Source organism: Coenobita brevimanus, chromosome 66 (genome assembly GCF_032717465.1).
Source record: "Coenobita brevimanus isolate Jiangsu-jjx chromosome 66, ASM3271746v2, whole genome shotgun sequence".
Lineage (NCBI taxonomy): Eukaryota > Metazoa > Arthropoda > Malacostraca > Decapoda > Coenobitidae > Coenobita > Coenobita brevimanus.
Window position 1 is genome coordinate 37,564,943 of NC_137019.1, and position 20,629 is coordinate 37,585,571.

Consider the following 20,629-nt stretch of genomic DNA (forward strand, 5'->3'; position numbering starts at 1 on the left):
CCACAGGGGCTCCCACCCTTCTATACTTCAAGACATTTCGGCTGTATGAAATGAGAATGAGAGATTGAGTAAGAGAGTGCATGTGAGTGAGGTGGAGGGAGAGAGGGAAAGGGAGACAGAGGATCAGGTTGGACCGACGTAATGGAGGGGTAAACACGAGTAAAATGAGTCCGGTCTGTGATGGAGGGAGGGCAGCCTGAGGGCGGAGAGCAAGGCAACCTGGAGGAAGTGAGTTTCTAGACACCCCCTCCACGATTAAGACGTCTGGCTACAGATAAGTAGATTGAGAGGGAGAGAGAGAGAGAGAGAGACAGGCAGACAGACAAGCAGACAGAGAGACAGACAGGGACAGAGACAGGGACAGAGACAGTGACAGAGACTGAGACACAGACAGACAGACACATAAAAAATAGAGAGCTCAATAGGCAATACATAGGCTGATAAAGCAGTCCAATCTAACTTTTTTTTTTCCTACTAAATACCTTTGCAGAGTTTCATTCCTTCACATTTTTTGCAAACCTTTCTCTGCACAAAGGACGATCAGTGCTGATATATGGAATTGTTGTTGCTGTGTAGAGAGGACTTGGATCCTCTTGAGGCATTATTATAAGAGGTTCCAAGTCGGGCTGAAACGGTTTATCTTCTTAACAAGTGGCATTTCTATGTCATTTTTTCCTCTTTCATTTGAAGACTTCATGGAACTGAGATATTAGATTTTTTTTTTACGTAATAATAGTGAGGACGCTAGTAGCCTGTATTCATTAGGTGTGTGTGTGTGTGTGTGTGTGTGTGTGTGTGTGTGTGTGTGTGTGTGTGTGTGTGTGTGTGTGTGTGTGTGTGTGTGTGTGTGTGTGTATTATGTGTGTTTTTGTACTTGCATGCGCTTACCTGCATTTGCGAAGGGGGGAATGAGTTAAGTTTGTTTGCACTGATACCACGAAAAAAATTAATCTGCATGTTTTCAGTTTACACTTTGTCCATTTATCAGAAGCCGCAAGTGGCCTATTCCCGGGAAAAACGATTCCATCCAGCCTTTCGTGTGTCGCATAAAGCTCCAATCTTCTTTCCTTTCAGCGCCTCCACATCACTCCGCGGCGGGACTCTCAAGTAGCCTGATATCCACTTACATTTCTGGATTCGAAATTCTCCTCCCGGTTTTGGGCTTTCCGTTTTGGGGAGCTTGGATTTAGACTGTGGATGTGGTTGTGATAGAAGGCGTTAGGAGCAATACATTGAAGTGGTTTGGCCATGTGGTGAAGATGGAGAGTGAGAGACTAAAGAGAAGAGTGTAGGTGAGTGAGGTGGAGGGGGGGAGAGGGCGGAGGAGGGAGGGTGAGATGGAGGGATAGAGTGGAGAGGTATACGAGAGAGTGGGGGGGATGAGTTGGGGGGAGGGCAGTGAAATGGCGGGGGACAGGGCGACATGGAGGCAATTTGTTTGTGGCCACTCCATGCGAGATTTAGGCGTCTGGCAATAGATTTAGACTCTGAATGTTGGATCTTGGACTTCAGACTTTGAACTCTGAACTCTCGATTTTTTTTTTTTTTTTCCCCAACATTAGGATCCGGACTTCGAACTCTCGACTTTGGACTCCGAATTTTGAGCTTTAGACCTTGGACTTTGGACTTTGGACTATGACGTGTGTGTGTGTGTGTGTGTGTGTGTGTGTGTGTGTGTGTGTGTGTGTGTGTGTGTGTGTGTGTGTGTGTGTGTGTGTGTGTGAACAATATAATCAAACCATTTTCATCCGATTTTGACAAAATTTGGTTGAAGTGTAGAGAGGCAATAGCTAAGGAAACGTGATTTTTTTTTTTTTTGTACAAGTTTCCCTTAGTTTGGTTTAAAGAGAATAAAACCTAAACAAGTTGATTTTGCCTGGTCCACATAATCTAGCGCTGTTGTCTTGACATGTGACCTATTGTTTGTAAAAACCATCACGTTTCCATAGTGATTACCTCTCTACACTTAAACCAAATTTTGATAAAATCGGATGAAAATGGTTTGAATGATTTTATTCACACACACACACACACACACACACACACACACACACACACACACACACACACACACACACACACACACACACACACACACACACACACACACACACACACACACACACACACACACACACACGTACGCACGCACGCCGTATTAGACATAACCCTGGTCTCGCTCCGCGAGCGCGAACGAAATGTGAGGAATACCAGAAAATGTATAGCGTCTAGAAGTTTTCGACAAAGTCATCAAAAGAAGTGTCAAGAAGAACAAGGCAAACTTAAAAGCTGAGGAAGTTATTTCAGTTACGGAAAGCTGGAATTTAAAATAACATCTCAGGGATGAAGTAAAATGCTTGATGTTAGATTAGAAAAAAAAATCAGCACTTAGTACGATTATTATTATTATTATTATTATTATTATTATTATTATTATTATTATTATTATTAGTGTTATGAAGAAAAAGAGGAAGAAGTGGCTGGAACGGATGCAAAAAAAAAAGGGGGGGGGGTTAGATAAAAGCGAAGATATTACGCTGAAAGAAAGATGTATTTAAAGAATATAAGAACATAAGAACGTAAGAAGAGAAGATAGCTGTAGTTGGCCAGTTGGCTCATGCTATGCAGCTCCTAAAAGAGTAACAGAACTACTAGAGTGAAATAAGGATAAAAAAGAAGAAGGCTCTCCCCCACCCTCCAAACCCTTCATCCGAAGAAGGCGGGAAAAAGCAGGAACACCACACAGTATAGAAAATACTGGCGAGGACACTTTATAGGAAAGTGTGAAAGGAAAAAAGAGACTATCATAGTGCAACTTGGCTGAAGAGGAAGAAGAAGAAAGTAGCTGACGATCTTGGAAGGAAAATGGATCCTAATTACACTGAAGAAAAGAAACTGTTTTGGAAAAAGTTGCAAAAAGGTGAAGTTGGAAGTGGAATCAAGTGCAAAAGTGTGAAGGATGATAAGCTGAAGAATACAAACAAATGTAATATAAGTATGGGGCAGATGGAAGGAATATTACGATAGTCTGATATAAGGGAATGATGATAAAGGAGAGTTACTAAATATGATTGGTATTGGCGGCATGGCGAGAGAGAGAAGGTGTGGCAGATAATGTGACACTGGGGGTAATGAAAAACTTAGTGAAGCGACTGAAGAACTGGAAAGTAGCAGGTGTTGATGAGGTGTGTGCAGAGATGACTTAGTGCACTGGAGAGAGTAGAATGGAGTGCTTGTTGGAATTATATAAGAAAGTGTGGGTGATTGGATCTGTACCAGCAAAATTGAAAATGGCTAAGACTGTACCACTGAACATAGAGAGAGAGAGAGAGAGAGAGAGAGAGAGAGAGAGAGAGAGAGAACATTATTAATTATCATTGAAGGGTGGACTATCTCAAATCTGATGCACGCAGATGATACGGTGCTGCTTGCAAATACAGGACAAGACCTTGGTAGACTGGTGCAGAGTTTTTAAGACGTCTACGAGCGTCGAGGATTGAACATAAATGTAGGTACGAGTAAAGTGAAGATGGGATGGGTATTGAAATAGTGTAAAGGCTAATGTACTCCTTGGCACTTAGTATATGAATATTGAGAGTTGGTCGGTTATGGTTGGGTATTTTCATGTATGGTAAGATTTTTTAACTGAGAGATAAGATGTCGCTTAGGCGTTGAACAGAAATATCTGGTGTGAGCAAGAATAAAATATCTAAGATGTCCGTCGTTCTCAAAGGTTAAAAACATTTTCTCTAACCAAGGTGAATTTCATGATAGCCTCCCGATCTGTACAGCTATCTATAGCCTCTTCAGTCCTTTTTGGCCCATCTGTAACGCAGGGATCCGGGGCTAGGCTATTTACTCTGGACATTTCTGGCAATGGTGACCAGTCTTGCAACGCCTGAGTGGCATTATTGAGCATTACGCCTCAACCATCACTTAGAGGTAATCCGCTGTGACCACAGTCCGGTTGGAGCCACTTAACCCACTGGATCACCTGGCGTCATTTGATTATAGGATTACCACTAACAAAGCAAATGGTTTCCTAGATTACAGGAATGAAATTGGCTTGTCACTCAGTGTAGGCACTTGAGGGCAGCACTTCATCTAGTGTGTGGATGGTGAGCGCCCCCTGGAACTTTAATACATCCATAAGGTGTCTGTCGAAGAGGGTAAATCCATGCCACTTCAACAATAGTAACTCTCAGTTTTGTGTACCTGATTTTGAAAACTTACGTATTGTCAAAGTATATTAGCGAAGTTAATACGTCAGGGAACTTGGAATGCGTGTTGAAGGTGTCTCAGTTGGTGATATTCTTAAGATGAAATTGTTTACATCCTCGAGATTGTGAAGTAAATACTGATAAACCATGGTTTAAAAAAAAAAAATACCAATAACATTCACTTTCCTTTCTCGCCGTTGACGGAAGTTCAGTTGCCCAGCTGTGCATGCATGGGGAGCGAGATTGAAAGTGTCGACAGCACAACAACGCCGCGTCCAAAGCTTGACCCTGACCTACCTTGACCCGTGATTGATCTGCACCAAAAAATGAAATGCTTCTTCCCATCTCCACAAACAGTGAGTGTGCCAAGGTTGATCCAAGTCCGACTAAGCATACATAGAATCGGACTCGATCACAAGAGCTACGCCTTGGCTGTTGGTATGTGTTGCTAACCCATTCATTAACTGATGTCCGTAAACTGGATATATTCGTATCCTGGGAACAAGAAAAAATAAAAGGTATAATTTAAATGAAGGACATAACCTCTTTTAATTACGAAGTCTTTCCCTTACGCTAAAATCTTATTGAGAAGTTAGGTAATCGCAGTAAAGGATTTCAAGTGTAAAATGCAAAATATTTCGCTGAGGACAAGATATTACGGAACAGACGCCAACTAGAATATGAATCTATATATTTTCACAGTGACCACTATATTCAACATTGTAGGAGAGTGGCAGCTACAAGGGCGGTGCTAATGTGTGCTACTGTTATTATTGTTGTTATTATTGAGGCTGTTTCTGCTGTTATGGCCACTATCATTTATCATTACCGCGAGGAAGGGTAATGGAGAAGCGGGAAATATAGGGAGGAGGAGAAGAGGGAGAGGAAGAGAGGGATGAGGAATGGAGGAGGCGACCGCTAAAGGGCGTAGTATACGGAGGACAAAGTCAGTAGGAGAAGGACGAGGAGGAGGAGGAGGAGGAGAGGATGGGAAGATGAGATGAGACAGGGAGGAGAAGAACGACGGGTCATGCTGTATTAGTGTTGTACTTACCCTCCTGTTACCAAATATTAATGAATCTATCCCCGTTACTTTTACCTGGCCTTAAATTACTGCGTCCCCAGCTTCAGTATTGAGATGCAACAAGAGGTTAACACTGGAATATGGTACTAGTCACTAAGATGGGCTATGGAATGGATGTAGAGCCGTTGCAGTGTCTTTTTCTGCCACCGAACTAAGTGAAGTAAGCTGCAAAATGATGAAATGCCAAGTCATTTTAAAGAAAAGGAATTATGAATACCGCCAAGAGTCAGAACTCGAAATTGGGAACAAACTTACATAGAGTTTCCTGTCAAAAACTATGGCAGACTATAGTTGAAAGGGCAATGAAAGGAAAGTGAACAGTATTCAAATGTCTTGTTCTTCCTAAAAAGTACCGGTAGGTAGATAAATAGATAGATAGATACATAGATAGATCGACAGACAGACATAGACGGACACAAACTACATAAACATAGAATTTGATAGATAGATGGGAAGATGGATAGACAAATAAATAGATATAGCTTAATACACTGCCGTTACATTATTTTTGTAGAAATAAGTAAAGCACAGAATCTTTCCGTGCCTATTTCTTCTAGCAAAAAGAACTATGATTATTTTACTTATATATGTATTTATTTATTTATTTATCTTATTTATTGCATGAAGGACAAGAAGAGTTGTCACGTTATGCACTCCTTCCCCCTTCTTTTTGTCATTTTTCCTTCCCCGAATCTTCTTATCAATATTTCTTCCTAACTTTACTTTCTTGCTCTTCAATTTTTCTCCCACTTTCTCGTTATCAACGTTGCTTTCTTTTTCTCTCAGACTTTCTCCATTCACCAGTATTCCCTCCCACTTTTAATTCCCACTTCTCCCCTCCTATTTGTCACTTTTTTTTCCAGTTGTACTTTCCATTTATTTCCTCAAATCCCAACACTTTCACACACTGCACTTTTTCTCTCATCTCCTGTCGTCATCGTTATTCCTTCTTACTTCTATTTTCTCTTATATTTTCGCACTCTGTTCTCTCCTTGTCTCGTTTCCTTTCTCACACACCGTCTATCGTCATCAATATTCGTTTTCATTTATATTCCGACTTTTTCCACAAGTTTTCCTTCACATCATTACACAAAACCCAGCTAATTTTATATACATTCTTTCTTCTTCTTTCACGGATAATTCCCTCTCATTCTCTTATATTTCACTCACCCACTTTCTTACACTTTCTGTTACCATCGTTATTACTACAGCTTGTATCGCTAAGGGGTTATATATGACTTGTTTGTGTGTCTACCTGTATTTTTGTTCTTTCGTTAGCAAGTTTTTGGATAACCTATAGGACAGAACTTCACCAAATTCACAGTAATGACCGAGAACCGTTAAAGGATCAATTGGTTATAATTTTAGTGGAAAAGTGGTCATAGGTCGTAAAGGTAAGTCAGACTCAATTCTGAATTAGACCAAGCAGGACAGAGGGCTTGAGGGCTGAGAAAAGATGACGTGATGCAGTTTGAAAGCAATCACTCAGAGGTAAAAGCTACAGGTCACGATCTAGGCTTTGGCATTTAAAACGTAAACAGTATATATTTATTCGATCTAAACCAAACGTGGTGGAAGGGTTTAAGGAAGGCCAAGAATGAAGGGATTCTATTGTGAGAGCAATAGGCCACAGATTAACGGTGTAGGACCAAGTCAGCTTAAATATTCTGAATGCAATTGGTCCAACTTTGTGGAAGAGTTGAGGGTCAGGCAGGGATGGAGTAGTAGTACTAATGAATCAACCCAGGTCTGTATAGCCTAGCAGACCCATCAACAGTAGGCAAGCAATCTCTCCTGCAGGGCTGCCCCGTGCAATGAACCTATGTTCCCTTCCGGTGGACAGCGCCTCATCACAGCGAGTCACAGGAAAGAATGTGAAGGTTTGGTTCCTGGATGGATACCTCATTTGCGTCTCTCCACCCAGTTAACAGGGAAATTGCGGTTGGCTTCATTTCACCCCTTTATTTGGTTATATGGTGACGAACCATCGTTGTTAATGGTTTGCTGGGTTACATGAAACCATTAGGCTTGTCACTCAGTGTTGAGTCACTTAAGGAAGAAGCAGGCAGCGCTACATCAAGTGAGTGGATGATGGTCGAAGGTCAAGCTCGTAGGGCAGGATCAGACGTTCGGCCTCAAAGTGACTGTAAGGTACGGGTTTACCACTAGAGTGATGCCTCTTGTTCCTCCCTACCTCTGTTCCTTTTACGCACCTTATCCTCATCTCCGCTCCGTTCGCTGACTGCATTTCTCTCTCTTCCTCAGCGCCAGTTTATTCAAGCTGACGTTTACAATTAATTTCGTCTTTTGCGATGTGCTCTACTACTTCCCTCTGCATTTCAGCCCGTGCTTGTATTTTCTGTCTCAGTAGGTCTTTCTGTTTCCGTCCCTCTCTGTTTCTTTGCCTCCGTGTCTGTGTGTCTCTGTCTCTGTGTCTGTATGGTTCTGTTCTAGTCTGTATAGGATTGTCTTTGTCTTTTATTCTCTATCAGTCTCTATTTCTCTGGCCTTTTCTCATTTTCTCTCGGTTCCTCTGCCTCTGTTTCTGTGTTTACAGCCTCCCAAATGTCCTCCATATTCTCTCAAGGTATAATAATGTCTTTGAAAAATTAATTCGATCTTTTGCGATGTCCTCTGATGATTCTTTCTGCGCCTCTGCCTGTCAGTGTGTGAGTGTGTGTGTGTGTGTGTGTGTGTGTGTGTGTGTGTGTGTGTGTGTGTGTGTGTGTGTGTGTGTGTGTGTGTGTGTGAGTATTTCAGGCTGTCTCTCCCTGCCTCAGTTTGCTTTTGTTTCTGCCTGCTCCCTCTGTCTGCCTCTGTCTGTCTGTCTTCGTACCTGCTTCTCTGTCTACCTATCCCTGTCTCTGTCTGTCTGTCTCTTTGTCCCTGTCTGCCTGTTTCATTGTCTCTGTCTGTCTATCTCTGTCGCTTTGTCTGCCTGTCTCTTTGTCTTTGTCTGTTTGTATGTTTGTCTGTCTGTCTGTCTGTCTGTCTCTCTCTCTCTCTCTCTCTCTCTCTCTCTCTCTCTCTCTCTCTCTCTTTGCCTCTCTTTGTGTCTGCCTGTCACGCTGTCTGCCTGTCTTCCTGTCAGCCTGTCTCTCTATCTTTCCGTCTGTCTGTCTCTGTCTCTGTCTGCTTGTCTCTGTCTGTTTGCTTGTCTACCTCTCTGTCTGTTTGTCTGTCTGTCTTTCCGTCTACCTGTGTCTCTGTCTCTGTCTGCCTGTCTTTCTGTCTGTTTTTCTCTCTCTGTCTGCCTGCCTGCCTCTGACTCTCTGCCTCTCTCTTCCTTCAAGCTGCACTTGGAAATATCTTTAAAATATCTCACTTGTCTCGCTCCAGTGGGATAAGCCTTTTTACTCCTCTCCGTTTTTCATCTCTTCCTCGCCCTCTCGTTCCATTCATTTTTGTCATATTTTCTCGATTTTTACCTTTTCATTTCTCGTTTAATAATAATATGCGCGCTCGTGTGTGTGTGTGTGTGTGTGTGTGTGTGTGTGTGTGTGTGTGTGTGTGTGTGTGTGTGTGTTTCGTCGTTTTTTGTCTTTTCCTTGCTTTCTCGTTCCATTCTTTTTTTCTTTCTTTTTTATATACGTGTGTGTGTGTGTGTGTGTGTGTGTGTGTGTGTGTGTGTGTGTGTGTAATATACCTGTAGCACCAGTCGACCAGGGCAGTACTCCCGAGGTGGATGGAAAGCTGATGACAGGGAGTGCTGGAGCTCCCGTTTCATCAGCCCTCAGGACTAGTTCCTGACCATCCCCCTTTGCTGAACTTTTTCAGTGTCTCAGTTACACAGAGAGTAGGCCAGCATGCTCTCCAGTACAAATTTCTCTAACTATCTACACCAAACTACATGCACAGTACACACTACACTTCCATTTCCAAAAATCAAAAATCATGGCGTCACAACACAGCCTCGGAGTCCCCATGGGGGGGGACCATAAATGCCCCCACCATCCCCCCCTCTCCCGATGACGACTCGAGGTGCCTGGAACCACTGTCTGACTCTCTTCTTCTTCATTTCTACAACATTCGCGGCCTTTCATCTAACTTTCGCTCTGTTGAGCACCACCTCTCCTCCTCTAAACCTCACCTTCTTTTTCTAACGGAGACTCAGCTGTCTGAGGCAACTGACAGCAAACCCTTTTCTGTATCCTCCTACTTTCTCTATACTCATTTCAAAGCCAAAGGTGGCTGTTGTGTATACATACGCAACGACTTATCTTGCTCTCGTGTTCCTGAACTTGATTCTTCTGAAATCTCCACACTCTGGCTTCGGCTTTCCTGTCATTCTCTGACTAAATATATCTGTGCTGTTTACTTATCCCCTAATTCTACTGACTATCAAAAATTCTTCGATTATCTTACTTCTACGATGGAACACATTCTGTCCATTTCTTCTTTCTCTGAAATCTCCATTCTTGGAGATTTCAATGTTCACCACCACCTTTGGCTCTCCTTTTCTTTCACGGATCCACCTGGTGAACAAGCCTACATCTTTTCTATCCTTAATGACCTAGAGCAGCTTGTACAGCACCCTACCCGTATCCCTGACCGCCTTGGAGAGAGCTCCAACATACTTGACCTCTTCCTCACAACTAATCCTTCTGCTTACTCTGTTAATCTTTTCTCTCCGTTGGGCTTCTCCGATCACAGCCTTATTACCTTAACCTGTCCTATCACTCCGGTACGGCCTGTGGACCCTCCAGGGAAACGTCGTCTGTGGCATTTTGGAGCCGCGGACTGGGAGGCCCTCAGGCAGTACTTTTTTTATTTTCCCTGGAATGATTATTGTTTCCATGGCCATGAGCCATCTGAGTGTGCCTTGTGCATTACGGAGGTTATTCTCTCGGGCATGGAAGCATACATTCCTTTCTCATATCCTTAGACTAACGCTGTTCTAATGCTGTTCGCAACAAGGAGAAGGCCTACAAAAGGTACCAGAGCCAACCCATCCCTGAATCACATCATCTTTACGTTTCTGCCCGGAATCATGCTAAGCCTGTTCTTCGCTCTACTAAAAATAATTTCATCCATACTAAATGCTCTCAACTCTCCAACTCGAATTCTTCCCGCTCCTTCTGGCACCTTGCCAAAAATCTTTCTAACAACTTTACCTCATCATCTTTCCCTCCTCTTTTCTACTCTGATGGTTCTGTAGCTATTACTTCTACTGATAAAGCAGATCTCTTCGCACAGACTTTCTCCTCCAATTCCACCTTAGACGATTCCGGTGCTGTTCCTCCATCACTTCCCCCCTCTGACTTCCTCATGGCTGACATTAAAATTTCTTCAGTTGATGTATTTTCTGCAATCACTGGCCTCAGTACTAACAAGGCATATGGACCTGATGGGGTCCCTCCTGTTGTTCTCAAGAACTGTGCTTCTGTGCTTACACCCTGCCTAGGCAAACTCTTTCGCCTTTGTCTGTCAACTTGTACCTTTCCTTCTTGCTGGAAGTTTGCTCTCATTCAGCCAGTCCCAAAGAAGGGTGACCACTCCCAACCCTCCAACTATCGTCCAATTGCTTTTACGTCCTGTATTTCAAAAGTTTTCGAGTCAATTCTTAATAGAAAAATTTTAAGGCATCTTTCCTATCACAACCTTCTTTCCGATCGTCAGTATGGGTTCCGTCAGGGACGCTCCACTGGCGATCTTCTCACCTACCTTTCAGACTCCTGGTCATCCTCCTTTCGGGACTTTGGCGAAAGCTTTGCCATTGCACTTGACATCTCAAAGGCTTTCGATCGAGTCTGGCATAAAGCTTTAATTTCCAAACTGCCCTCCTACGGTTTCTATCCTTCTATCTGTGCCTTCATCGCTAGCTTCCTTTCTGGTCGTTCTATAGCCGCTGTTGTAGACGGCCATCGTTCTTCTCCTAGATCTATCAACAGTGGTGTTCCTCAGGGCTCTGTCCTATCACCAACTCTCTTCCTATTATTCATCAATGACCTTCTAAGCTGTACATCTAACCCTATCCACTCATACGCTGATGACTCCACCCTTCACCTTTCCATTCGGTTCCCGCAACGCCCATCTCAACAGTTACTTCAGCAAACAAGGGATTAGGCTATGGCACACCTAATGTCTGACTTGGCTCGTATCTCTGACTGGGGTAAAAATAATATGGTTGTCTTTAATGCATCTAAGACTCAGTTCTTACACCTATCAACCCGACAAAATCTTCCACAGGTATACCCACTAATGTTATAATATTCAGCTTAATCCTGCATCATCCTTGAACATGCTTGGGGTTTCATTTACTCGGAACTTATCTTGGAAAGATCATATTACATCTCTTGTAAAATCTGCTTCCAAGAGATTGGGTGTGCTAAGCCGACTCCGCTCTTTCTTTACCCCTGCACAATTGTTGACTCTATACAGGGGTTTTATCCGCCCCTGTGTGGAGTACAACTCTCATGTGTGGGGAGGCTCCCCACATACAGCTCTTCTCAATAGGGTGGAGTCAAAGGCTTTTCGTCTCATTAACTCTCCTCCTCTTACTGACTCCCTTCAACCTCTGTCTCTTCGCCGCACTGTTGCATCTTTATCTCTTTTCTATCGCTACTTTAATGGTCACTGCTCCTCTGAACTGTCTGCTTGCATTCCTCCACCTCTACGACGGGCGCGTAGCACCCGTCTGGCAGCAAACTCTCATCCCTTTTCTGTCCAACTCTCTAATGCAAGAGTTAACCGTTACTCCCAGTCTTTCATTTATGCAACAGGTCAGCTCTGGAACTGTCTCCCTCTGTCTGTATTTCCTGCTGCCTATGATCTCCAGTCTTTCAAACGCAGTGTGTCCAGGCATCTCACAATGATCGGATCTTGAATTTGGCTCTCTATTGTATTTTGTTTTTCTCTTGGAGGGAACTGTTACTGCGGGCTCATGGCCTTTGGTTCCTTCTTCCTCGCATAAAAAAAAAATATATATATATATACACCTCGTTTCTCTTTAGTACATTTAATTCATGCACCCACCCAAAGATTTTACTTGGCTTACATGAAACTTTCAGAATCGGAGGGGTTACGAGTAAATCTCGCCTACAGGAACCCCCTCCCTCTCACTTGACTCCAGTTTGCTCCTATACTACTTTTACTTCAACCTGGTCCAGATTTTCGTCATTTTGCCACTTATATAGGTCTGTGGCAGAAAGAGAAAATGCTACTCCTCTACATTCTTTCCTTGGCACTCCTTCGTGACTAGCATCATAATCTAGTGTCAGGCTGTTCTTACAACGCGGCATTCAAGATAGAGACATGGGAATTTTAGGCAAAGTTAGAGTAAAACGATTATACCTGACTCTGTTCGTCCTTTGGGAGGTCCCTATACCCTTTTCATTCTAGCTTGGCGAAGAACTACCATCTCTCCATCTTGACTGCTGAGTTTTAACACTAACCATAAGATACTAGTCAAGAGGATGTGATGAGCAGCTGTGGCAATGTCAAATTCTGCTACTGAGTTACATGAAATAAGCTACAGAAGGACGAAATTCTGTAAGAAGATTTTGTGAATGGTATATAGCAGCGAAGAGGTTAATGAAGGCCGCATCTAACGCCCCTTCCAGATAAAATTATTCCCCAAATGCAGAATAAAGTCGTCCTTCGGTAGCAGGAGTATCATAATGCGTAGGGTCGTACTGACAGAGATGGCACATTGTCTCTCTCATGGTCGCCTCTTATTTTACTCCAGTTAAAGGGAGACTGTTTCAATCAACTGACAGTAATTGCTTAAATTCCTGAGTGGTAATGCTGATATCAATAACTTCCTCACGGTCAGGACAGCTCTGGTACATTGTTTTAATCTAGTTAATCTCAAATGGTTTTATTCAGTTGGGAGTGAGTCATAGCAGACTGAGTGTAAATAGTGGTATGATTAACTATTTTCATTCCAGTGAACGGCTGAAGAGTTTCCAAAGCCGACCTTAAGTCAAAGGGGCAAAAGTATCAATATCTTCGATGAAATTTCTCAGCAAATATTGAAAATGGCCTGTTTATTACTCTCCTCTGTCTCCTCTGTTGTGGCTATGGTTCAGTCTGTTGCCTGTTTGCTTAAACTAGAAAACGATCTTGTAATTAATGGACGTAAAAAATAAAATAAAAAGAATAAACATAAACTATAAAAAGTGAACTGGGTTATTTGTAGCAGATAATTAAACGGAGAAGACAGTGTCGCTATCTGAGCTGTCCCTGCAAAACACGAGACTGGCGAGAGAGTAGTAAGGGATAAGCAATGTATGAACTATCCTGTACTTCATTACCTATATGAACGATATTCCTGAAGGCAAATAGAAATGTGCATAGAAAACAGCAAGAGATAATGGTAAGCATACATAGTGAATTGTATGTCAAGGAGTAGCTCCAAGAATATCACAACTTCTCCCATACAATTTATATTCTAAGCTGGGGGGGGGAGGGATAAGTCTTCGTATATAAATACTGGTGAAATAGAAAAAGTGAGTTTTTCGCTGAGTTGAATTTATAAAAGAAAAGAGGGGGAAGGGAACATATAGCAAGGATTTACGCTGAAGTATGAAATAAGGTTTGTTAACACATTAGAGGAGAGATACTATCACTGACTCACAATGAAATACAATTGACAACAAAGGTCCTATCCAGTCTTCACATTTCGCCACATACACAGTGAAAATCAGTATGGTGATCTCCCAGCAACAGACGATCATGACACTGATCTGTGATGGCCGTGATGGCCATATAATGTCATCAGTGTTGGTTTGCTATGGATTTACCAGATTTTCAAAGTCCTTGGAAAGATAAGCACGAAAAGGGACAGGCTTTTTACTGGCGATTGTGCATAGGCGTAGACACAGTGTAATAAGAACATTGCCCACTTTTTCTCTGATCCATATTCTAAGAAGCATAGCAGGCTTTTTAATGCTTCTTCTTTAGCTGTTTATTTTGGTTATTAATCATTCAGTTTCTCATTCATGTTATATCATTTTAACATCGACATAGTTTGCATTAGTAATATATAAGTTGATATTGCAGTACAATGTGCAGAATGAATTGCTAAAGAAGAAATGTTAAGAAACCAAGAAAGCTACTTACAGCATCAACTTCTGTCTCATCCGCAGGTCAACGATGCCCAGAGACGCGGGAAGATGATGCTGTCCTTCGCCTGGTGTGTGGCGGCTGTGTGCTCCCTCCCACAGGTTGGTTTGACACACACACACACACACACACACACACACACACACACACACACACACACACACACACACACACACACACAGGTTGGTTTGCCGCCCCCCGACCCCCCCACACACACACACGACCCTAGGTGTATTGGCTAAAGCCGTTTTATATGTCTGTCTATCTGTCTGTCTGTCCATATATTGTACATTCCTACATATACACAAAGGGATAAACAGATAATTATGTAGGTATACTTAAACCACTAAAAGGAATAACCAGCAGACAAGCAAGAAGATAGGTAAAAAGATAGGTATGGAGACAGACAGACAGATAAAGAGAGATAGATATACAGATAAATAAAGAGATAAAGATCGTTGTACAAATAAACCGATAGTTAGAAGGACAAGTTAACAGGTGAACGGATGGATCGATGGGCAGAGAGACAAAGAGAAAAGTACACAGATAGAATTACGGTAACTAATAAGAAGGTACGGTAATCAGTATTGCTTATGCATTAAAATAAAGGCGTCAAAGAAATAAAAACAGTGAAAGCCGACGCAGTAAAGGTTCTGTATTTATATAGGAGGGAGGGACATTAGGCAGGCAAATTAGCTACGGCCGCAAAATTCACTGGGAGTTGATGCCAGTTCAGAGGCAGAGGTCCAATTAGAGTGGCATTTTTTTTCAACGCCAGCTGAGGGATTTTTTTTGCCCTGAACTCGACCTTACTCTGCCTTTTCAGCAATGTTTTTTCTGCCGTCACATTTCTTTTTTTCACCTCCTCTCTCTCTCTCTCTCTCTCTCTCTCTCTCTCTCTCTCTCTCTCTCTCTCTCTCTCTCTTAATTTATCTATCCATCTATCTATCTATTTATGTCAATTAGTCTGTCTATCTATTTACATATCTATTTCTAATTTATTCAATCATCTGTCTTCAGCCTCAGTGTCATCTTCCCAACGAAACTATAACAAAATATATAATACGTCACAGTTGTCAAAAGGTTATGTGGCACAGGACCGCACAGGAACTGGGGCTGCGAATAGTGGGACAATTTTTGTTAGTGTTGAGCAGTAAGAGTGATGCAGGGAGGGAGGCTATATTGCTCTTGGTGCGGCTAGACGATGGGACAGTTTTATTCAGCTGAGTGCGTCTGGGACTTGCTTCTGGTGCCATTAACCCTGTTTTAGTCAGGACAATTCTAGTATTATTTTCCAGCTAACAACAGTTCATTTTGTGTGCTCGGAGTCAGTTATTGTATTCCAGCTTTAGAGCTTTCATACTGTCTCCAATAACCCTCTCATGAAAGGGACAACTCTTGTATTCTGTACTAGTTAACGCCAGACTATTTATTCAGCAGTGAGTGAGTATAGATATATGAAAATTTAAATTCTATAAAATACACCGTCTTGCGTCTCCAGCTGGGTGAGATTACCGTGCATTTTGCAGCCTTCGTTTCCCTTGAGGTTGGAGGTGAGGGTGGGGGAGGCGTGAAGGGTTGGACAGTGGGGAGGCTGGGTGGAGAAGGAGAGATGAAGTAGTGTTTTTGTGGACCTGCAGTGTCGTAGAAAGAGCAGCTGTGGAAGGAATTGGTTGGAAATTTCAAGTATGTCTTTATTTTTATCTGTCTATCTTTCTACACATACACAGTTATGTGTGTGTGTGTGTGTGTGTGTGTGTGTGTGTGTGTGTGTTGGAGAGACACACATTACTCGCTTGAGTATAAATGCATTTTACGTTTCTGGCCGGGAATCTAACCCGAGACTTTCTAGATGAAAGACAGGCGCTGTTACCACTACACCACAGCGTGATAAAAGCTAATTCACCTGGCTCGTCATAGAATTCAGGAGGCTTAGCTTTTAGCACGCCGTGGTCTAGTGTTAACAGCTCTTGCCTTTCATCTAGAAAGTCTCGGGTTTGATTCCCGGCCGGGAACGTAAAAAATATTTGCCATGGTGTAGTGGTAACAGTGCCTGAATTTCATCTAGACAGTCTCGGGTTTGAGAATCCATTGCAGGACCGGCCTATCCCGACCGAAGTCGGGACAATACAGCCAATGTATCTCTACCAAGTGGCTTAGGCTCTCTGGTAGATATTGTATGTAGGGTGAGAAGTGCTTGTAAGTGTAATTGTAGTGTTGGAGTGGCTTTGGATATGTGTGTAGTCTGTGAACCAAGTGTAATCGGCCCGTGCAAGCCGACTGGGTGAAAGCATACTTTATAGTACGCAACACTGGTTCAACCACAGCACCCCTTATGTCCACCAAAGCAGTACGTGGCCGGGTGAACACTCCCAAAGTTTATTACCCTAGCGGGGCCGAACCCTGGTTCACCCGTGTACGAAAACGCACATTCTACCACTGAGGCTCCATATATATATATATATATATATATATATATATATATATATATATATATATATATATATATATATATAATATTTACAATGACATGGAAAAGGGAATGGAATGTCTTCCCCATGCCAATTTTTCTGCCTGTGAAAACATCTCGACTGGGAACTGGACCAGAGCTTTCTAAACCAGACCCCAGTGTGTGACATGCACATTGATACAAAGCTACAGTATAGCCAACCCTCCTTTCTCTCTCCAGTTCGCTGATCCGCCACTGACTCAGCGCATCAGCTGGGAAGAAAAGCTTTGTTCGCCCGTGAAACTTAAGGCCCTATCACACGGTACCTCGTACCAGGAACGGCCGAGGAAGATTTAAGTGGAACAAAACTTGGACGCTATCACACATGTTCCTCGTATCCTCGGCAAAGGACATGCTTCTCACACTGTTGCCAGAGCCCTGTCTCGCGACTGTGGACAGTGATCGCTGTCGCTGACTCGGTAAAGAATAAGGAGAAGCAACTTTTGTTTACAAACTAGTACACACGGGCAACTGCCTCGATTTCTCTATAAGGGCGAATTCAGCTGCCCTTGTCCAGGAAATCGATGATAAAGCCATCAGTACGTTGTTGTTGTGTTGGTGTTTTCAGGTGGCGACTGGTTCGTCTACTCTACCTGCAGTGGAGTCCTCAGTTGTAAACACGTGATATTTTATCGACATCACAGTTTCCTCGGTGTAGGAAATATTAACTCTTTATAAGGCCTTCAAAACGATTGATATTTATTATAAAATATTAATAAGTATTCAGCGTTAGGCTAAATGTTTAATAATGTAGTATGATATATTCTCTGTCGAGTAGCCTGGGTTTTGGTCACACTGTTTTGCCCATCGTATCCTCGGCAGGAATCCATCCAGATGGGTTCCAAATGCCCGTGGTATCGTAGGCAATTTTACCACGTTACCGTTCCGATTTACCATCGTATCCTCGGCAAACCTCGTATGAGGTGCCGTGTGATAGCCCCTTTACCGTCCTTCAACTGCTCTCGTCCTTGTCCGTGCAGACAGTATTTCTACTTATTCTGCAGATATCGTTACAACTGTCCCTCAGTTTTACACTGTACAGCGCGCCTTAACTTTTTTTTTTTTTCGTTTTAATTTCGAAATTGTTTGCATTAGTAACGTACAAGAGGATATTGAGGTGTGGAGTACAGAATAAATAGCTAAGGCAGAGGTGTTGCAGAATATCAGAAGCCACTTCAGAAATGACCCTATATGCGATCCCAAACTTCAAGCTGTGTCGTGTGCCTTCCTTTCGTCCCATCAACTTCACGAGATCTATTAATCCCTTGGATTCAGTAACACCAGTACCATAGCATTTTCACATTAATTTGGCCAGGATTTTCGTCATTTTGCACCTTATTTCACGTAGCTCACAGGCAGAAAAAGACCATACTGTGGCTCAAACCATTCCATAGTACGCCTTTGTGACAAGTATCATATTCTAGTGTTAACTTATGGTTACAACTTAGTATTCAAGAGGGAGAGATGACAATTTTAGGCCAAGTAACAGTAACAGGCGTATAGTATAATTTTTCCACCCCAGACGGTGATAATCAGCTTCGAGACCTTGTCAGCTAGAAAGATTAGGTATGGTCTTAATTGCCCTTATTAATGCTATAGAGATTTTTTAGTGGTAAGTCAATCGACTGGAGGTAGCTGGGATAAGACAAAAATATATTATCGTGCCGAAAAGGTTAAGGCAGACAGTTAGTTTATGCTAAGTCCAAATATTCCCCAATAATACTCCCCATAGCAGATGTTAATCCATGTCTCTCATTGTAGTACTGGTTAAAGAGGGCTGCACACAATAGTCTGACGTAAATAATAATAATAATAGTAGTAGTAGTAGTAATAATAAATGCTCGTGGGCCCTTTGGGCTCTCCCACACTTGCTCCTGTGGAGGGCTCTTGCGCTGTGTGCTCGCTTTCTCATGCTTCGCACTCGTTTCCTCCTGCTTCTCACTCGTTTCCTAGCGCTTCTCGCACGCCTTGCAATCATTTAAGGTAATCCGAGTCATGTTTATGTGCTGTTCTAGTCTAACGTTGTCACTATCGGCCGTCAAGGCGACATCGAAGGACCCATGATGGTCCGTTTATGTGCTGTTCTAGTCTAACGTTGCCTCTCACTCGTTTCCTCGCACTTCGCGTGCTCATCGCGATCATTTCAGGTAATCCAAGTCACATTTATGTGTTGTTCTAGTCTAACTTTGTCACTATCGGCCGTCGAGGCGGCATCGATATACATCCATAAAAAACTCGAGAGTGAACGCAACCTTGATTTCACGCACTCACGCCGGGAACGGCTTTTTTTGGTCAAACTTTGATCGCTCATTAACTATAGTAAAAGTTTTTCAATCGTGATGGGACCAAGTTTTTTCAAGTCAGAGAATTTATTGAGATATTTGTGCCAATTTTGGTGCAATTTGAATATGTAGTTTCGGCTGCCCAAAATACACACACACACACACACACACACACACACACACACACACACACACACACACACACACGGCTAATGCTGTAGTGAATTAGATTACTGGTCTTTTATATGTTCCTAGCATCTTTTAGGGACCAACCTAGAAAGCAAAACAGACACACACACACACACACACACACACACACACACACACACACAGGAGATTATTAATGACCTATATGCAAAAATAAACAGGTCAGGCAAAGGTGATAAGAGACGCCTTAATCGACGGGAATACTTGAGAAAGACAGCAGTCTCAGGCTTCTGTGACTCACTATACTCCTTTCACCTTAACTTGGCCTCGATTTTCGTTCTTTTGTAGCTTACTGCACGTGACTCAGTGACAAAAAGAAAAGACATTACTACGGCTCTGCAATCTTTCCACAGCGCTTCTTCGTGACTAGCATTAGATTCAAATGCTAATCTAGAGTTACAGCTAAGCATTCAAGGTGGATATATGGTAATTTTCAGCCAAGTCAGAGTAAAAAGAGTATAGCAATTCTAAGTTCAACTAATTCATCTGCCGTTAGGTGAAATAATATTCTTTAAACTGAATCAAATTGTTGAGAGAGAGAGAGAGAGAGAGAGAGAGAGAGAGAGAGAGAGAGAGAGACAGACAGACAGACAGACAAACAGAGACAAAAGGGGGGGATGTGGATAAGGGTTACTCATAAATGGAAGGAAGGAAGGAACGCCAAGTTAAATTGAACAGAGTATCGTTATATTTATCGCCCTGTCTGTTTACACTTGGCCATCAGCTAAACTCAAGGGGTTGGGTATCTTGCCAGGTGAAGGTATACCTGTCATCATTTATATTAATCAAAATCTATCTATTACCAGACACCTCAATCCCGTAAGGGGTAGCCACAAACAAATCGCTTCCACGTCGCCCTGTCCAATGCCACTTCACTACCTTCCTCCTAGCTCACACCCCCCTCTCTCATTAAAATCATCAGGTGTTAATATGTAAGTACATATGCAAATTAATAAATCAAATAATTAAATGAAAAATAAATATAAAAATGAACCTAGTAAAAGGATGCGTTGCTCTGGATTAATCAAATCCACGTCAGATGTCGAGGTGTGAAATGCAGTGCCTATCCATAACTAATTTTCAATATGATCCCAGCAAGGACCATTTATATTTTTATTCTTGTCCCAACTCTTGTGATATTATCGTCAGCTGCAGATGATTTTATGTAGTTTAAGGAGCTGGGACCAAAATATTCCTTGTTTGCCTTCTCCTGTAATATTAATAGCTATTAATTAGATGAGCTAAACAGAGATGATGGCTG

At 42.4% G+C, this 20,629-nt stretch overlaps 1 protein-coding gene across 1 annotated transcript in view; it reads left to right on the plus strand.

Moving 5' to 3' along the window:
- Positions 1 to 20,629, plus strand: part of LOC145405347 (adipokinetic hormone/corazonin-related peptide receptor variant I-like) — a 126,506-nt gene that overhangs the window by 59,514 nt on the left and 46,363 nt on the right. The window contains exon 3 of the mRNA XM_080276757.1: positions 14,394 to 14,471. Coding sequence (XP_080132883.1) covers positions 14,394 to 14,471 — 78 coding nt within the window. The remainder of the gene's footprint in view (positions 1 to 14,393; positions 14,472 to 20,629) is intronic.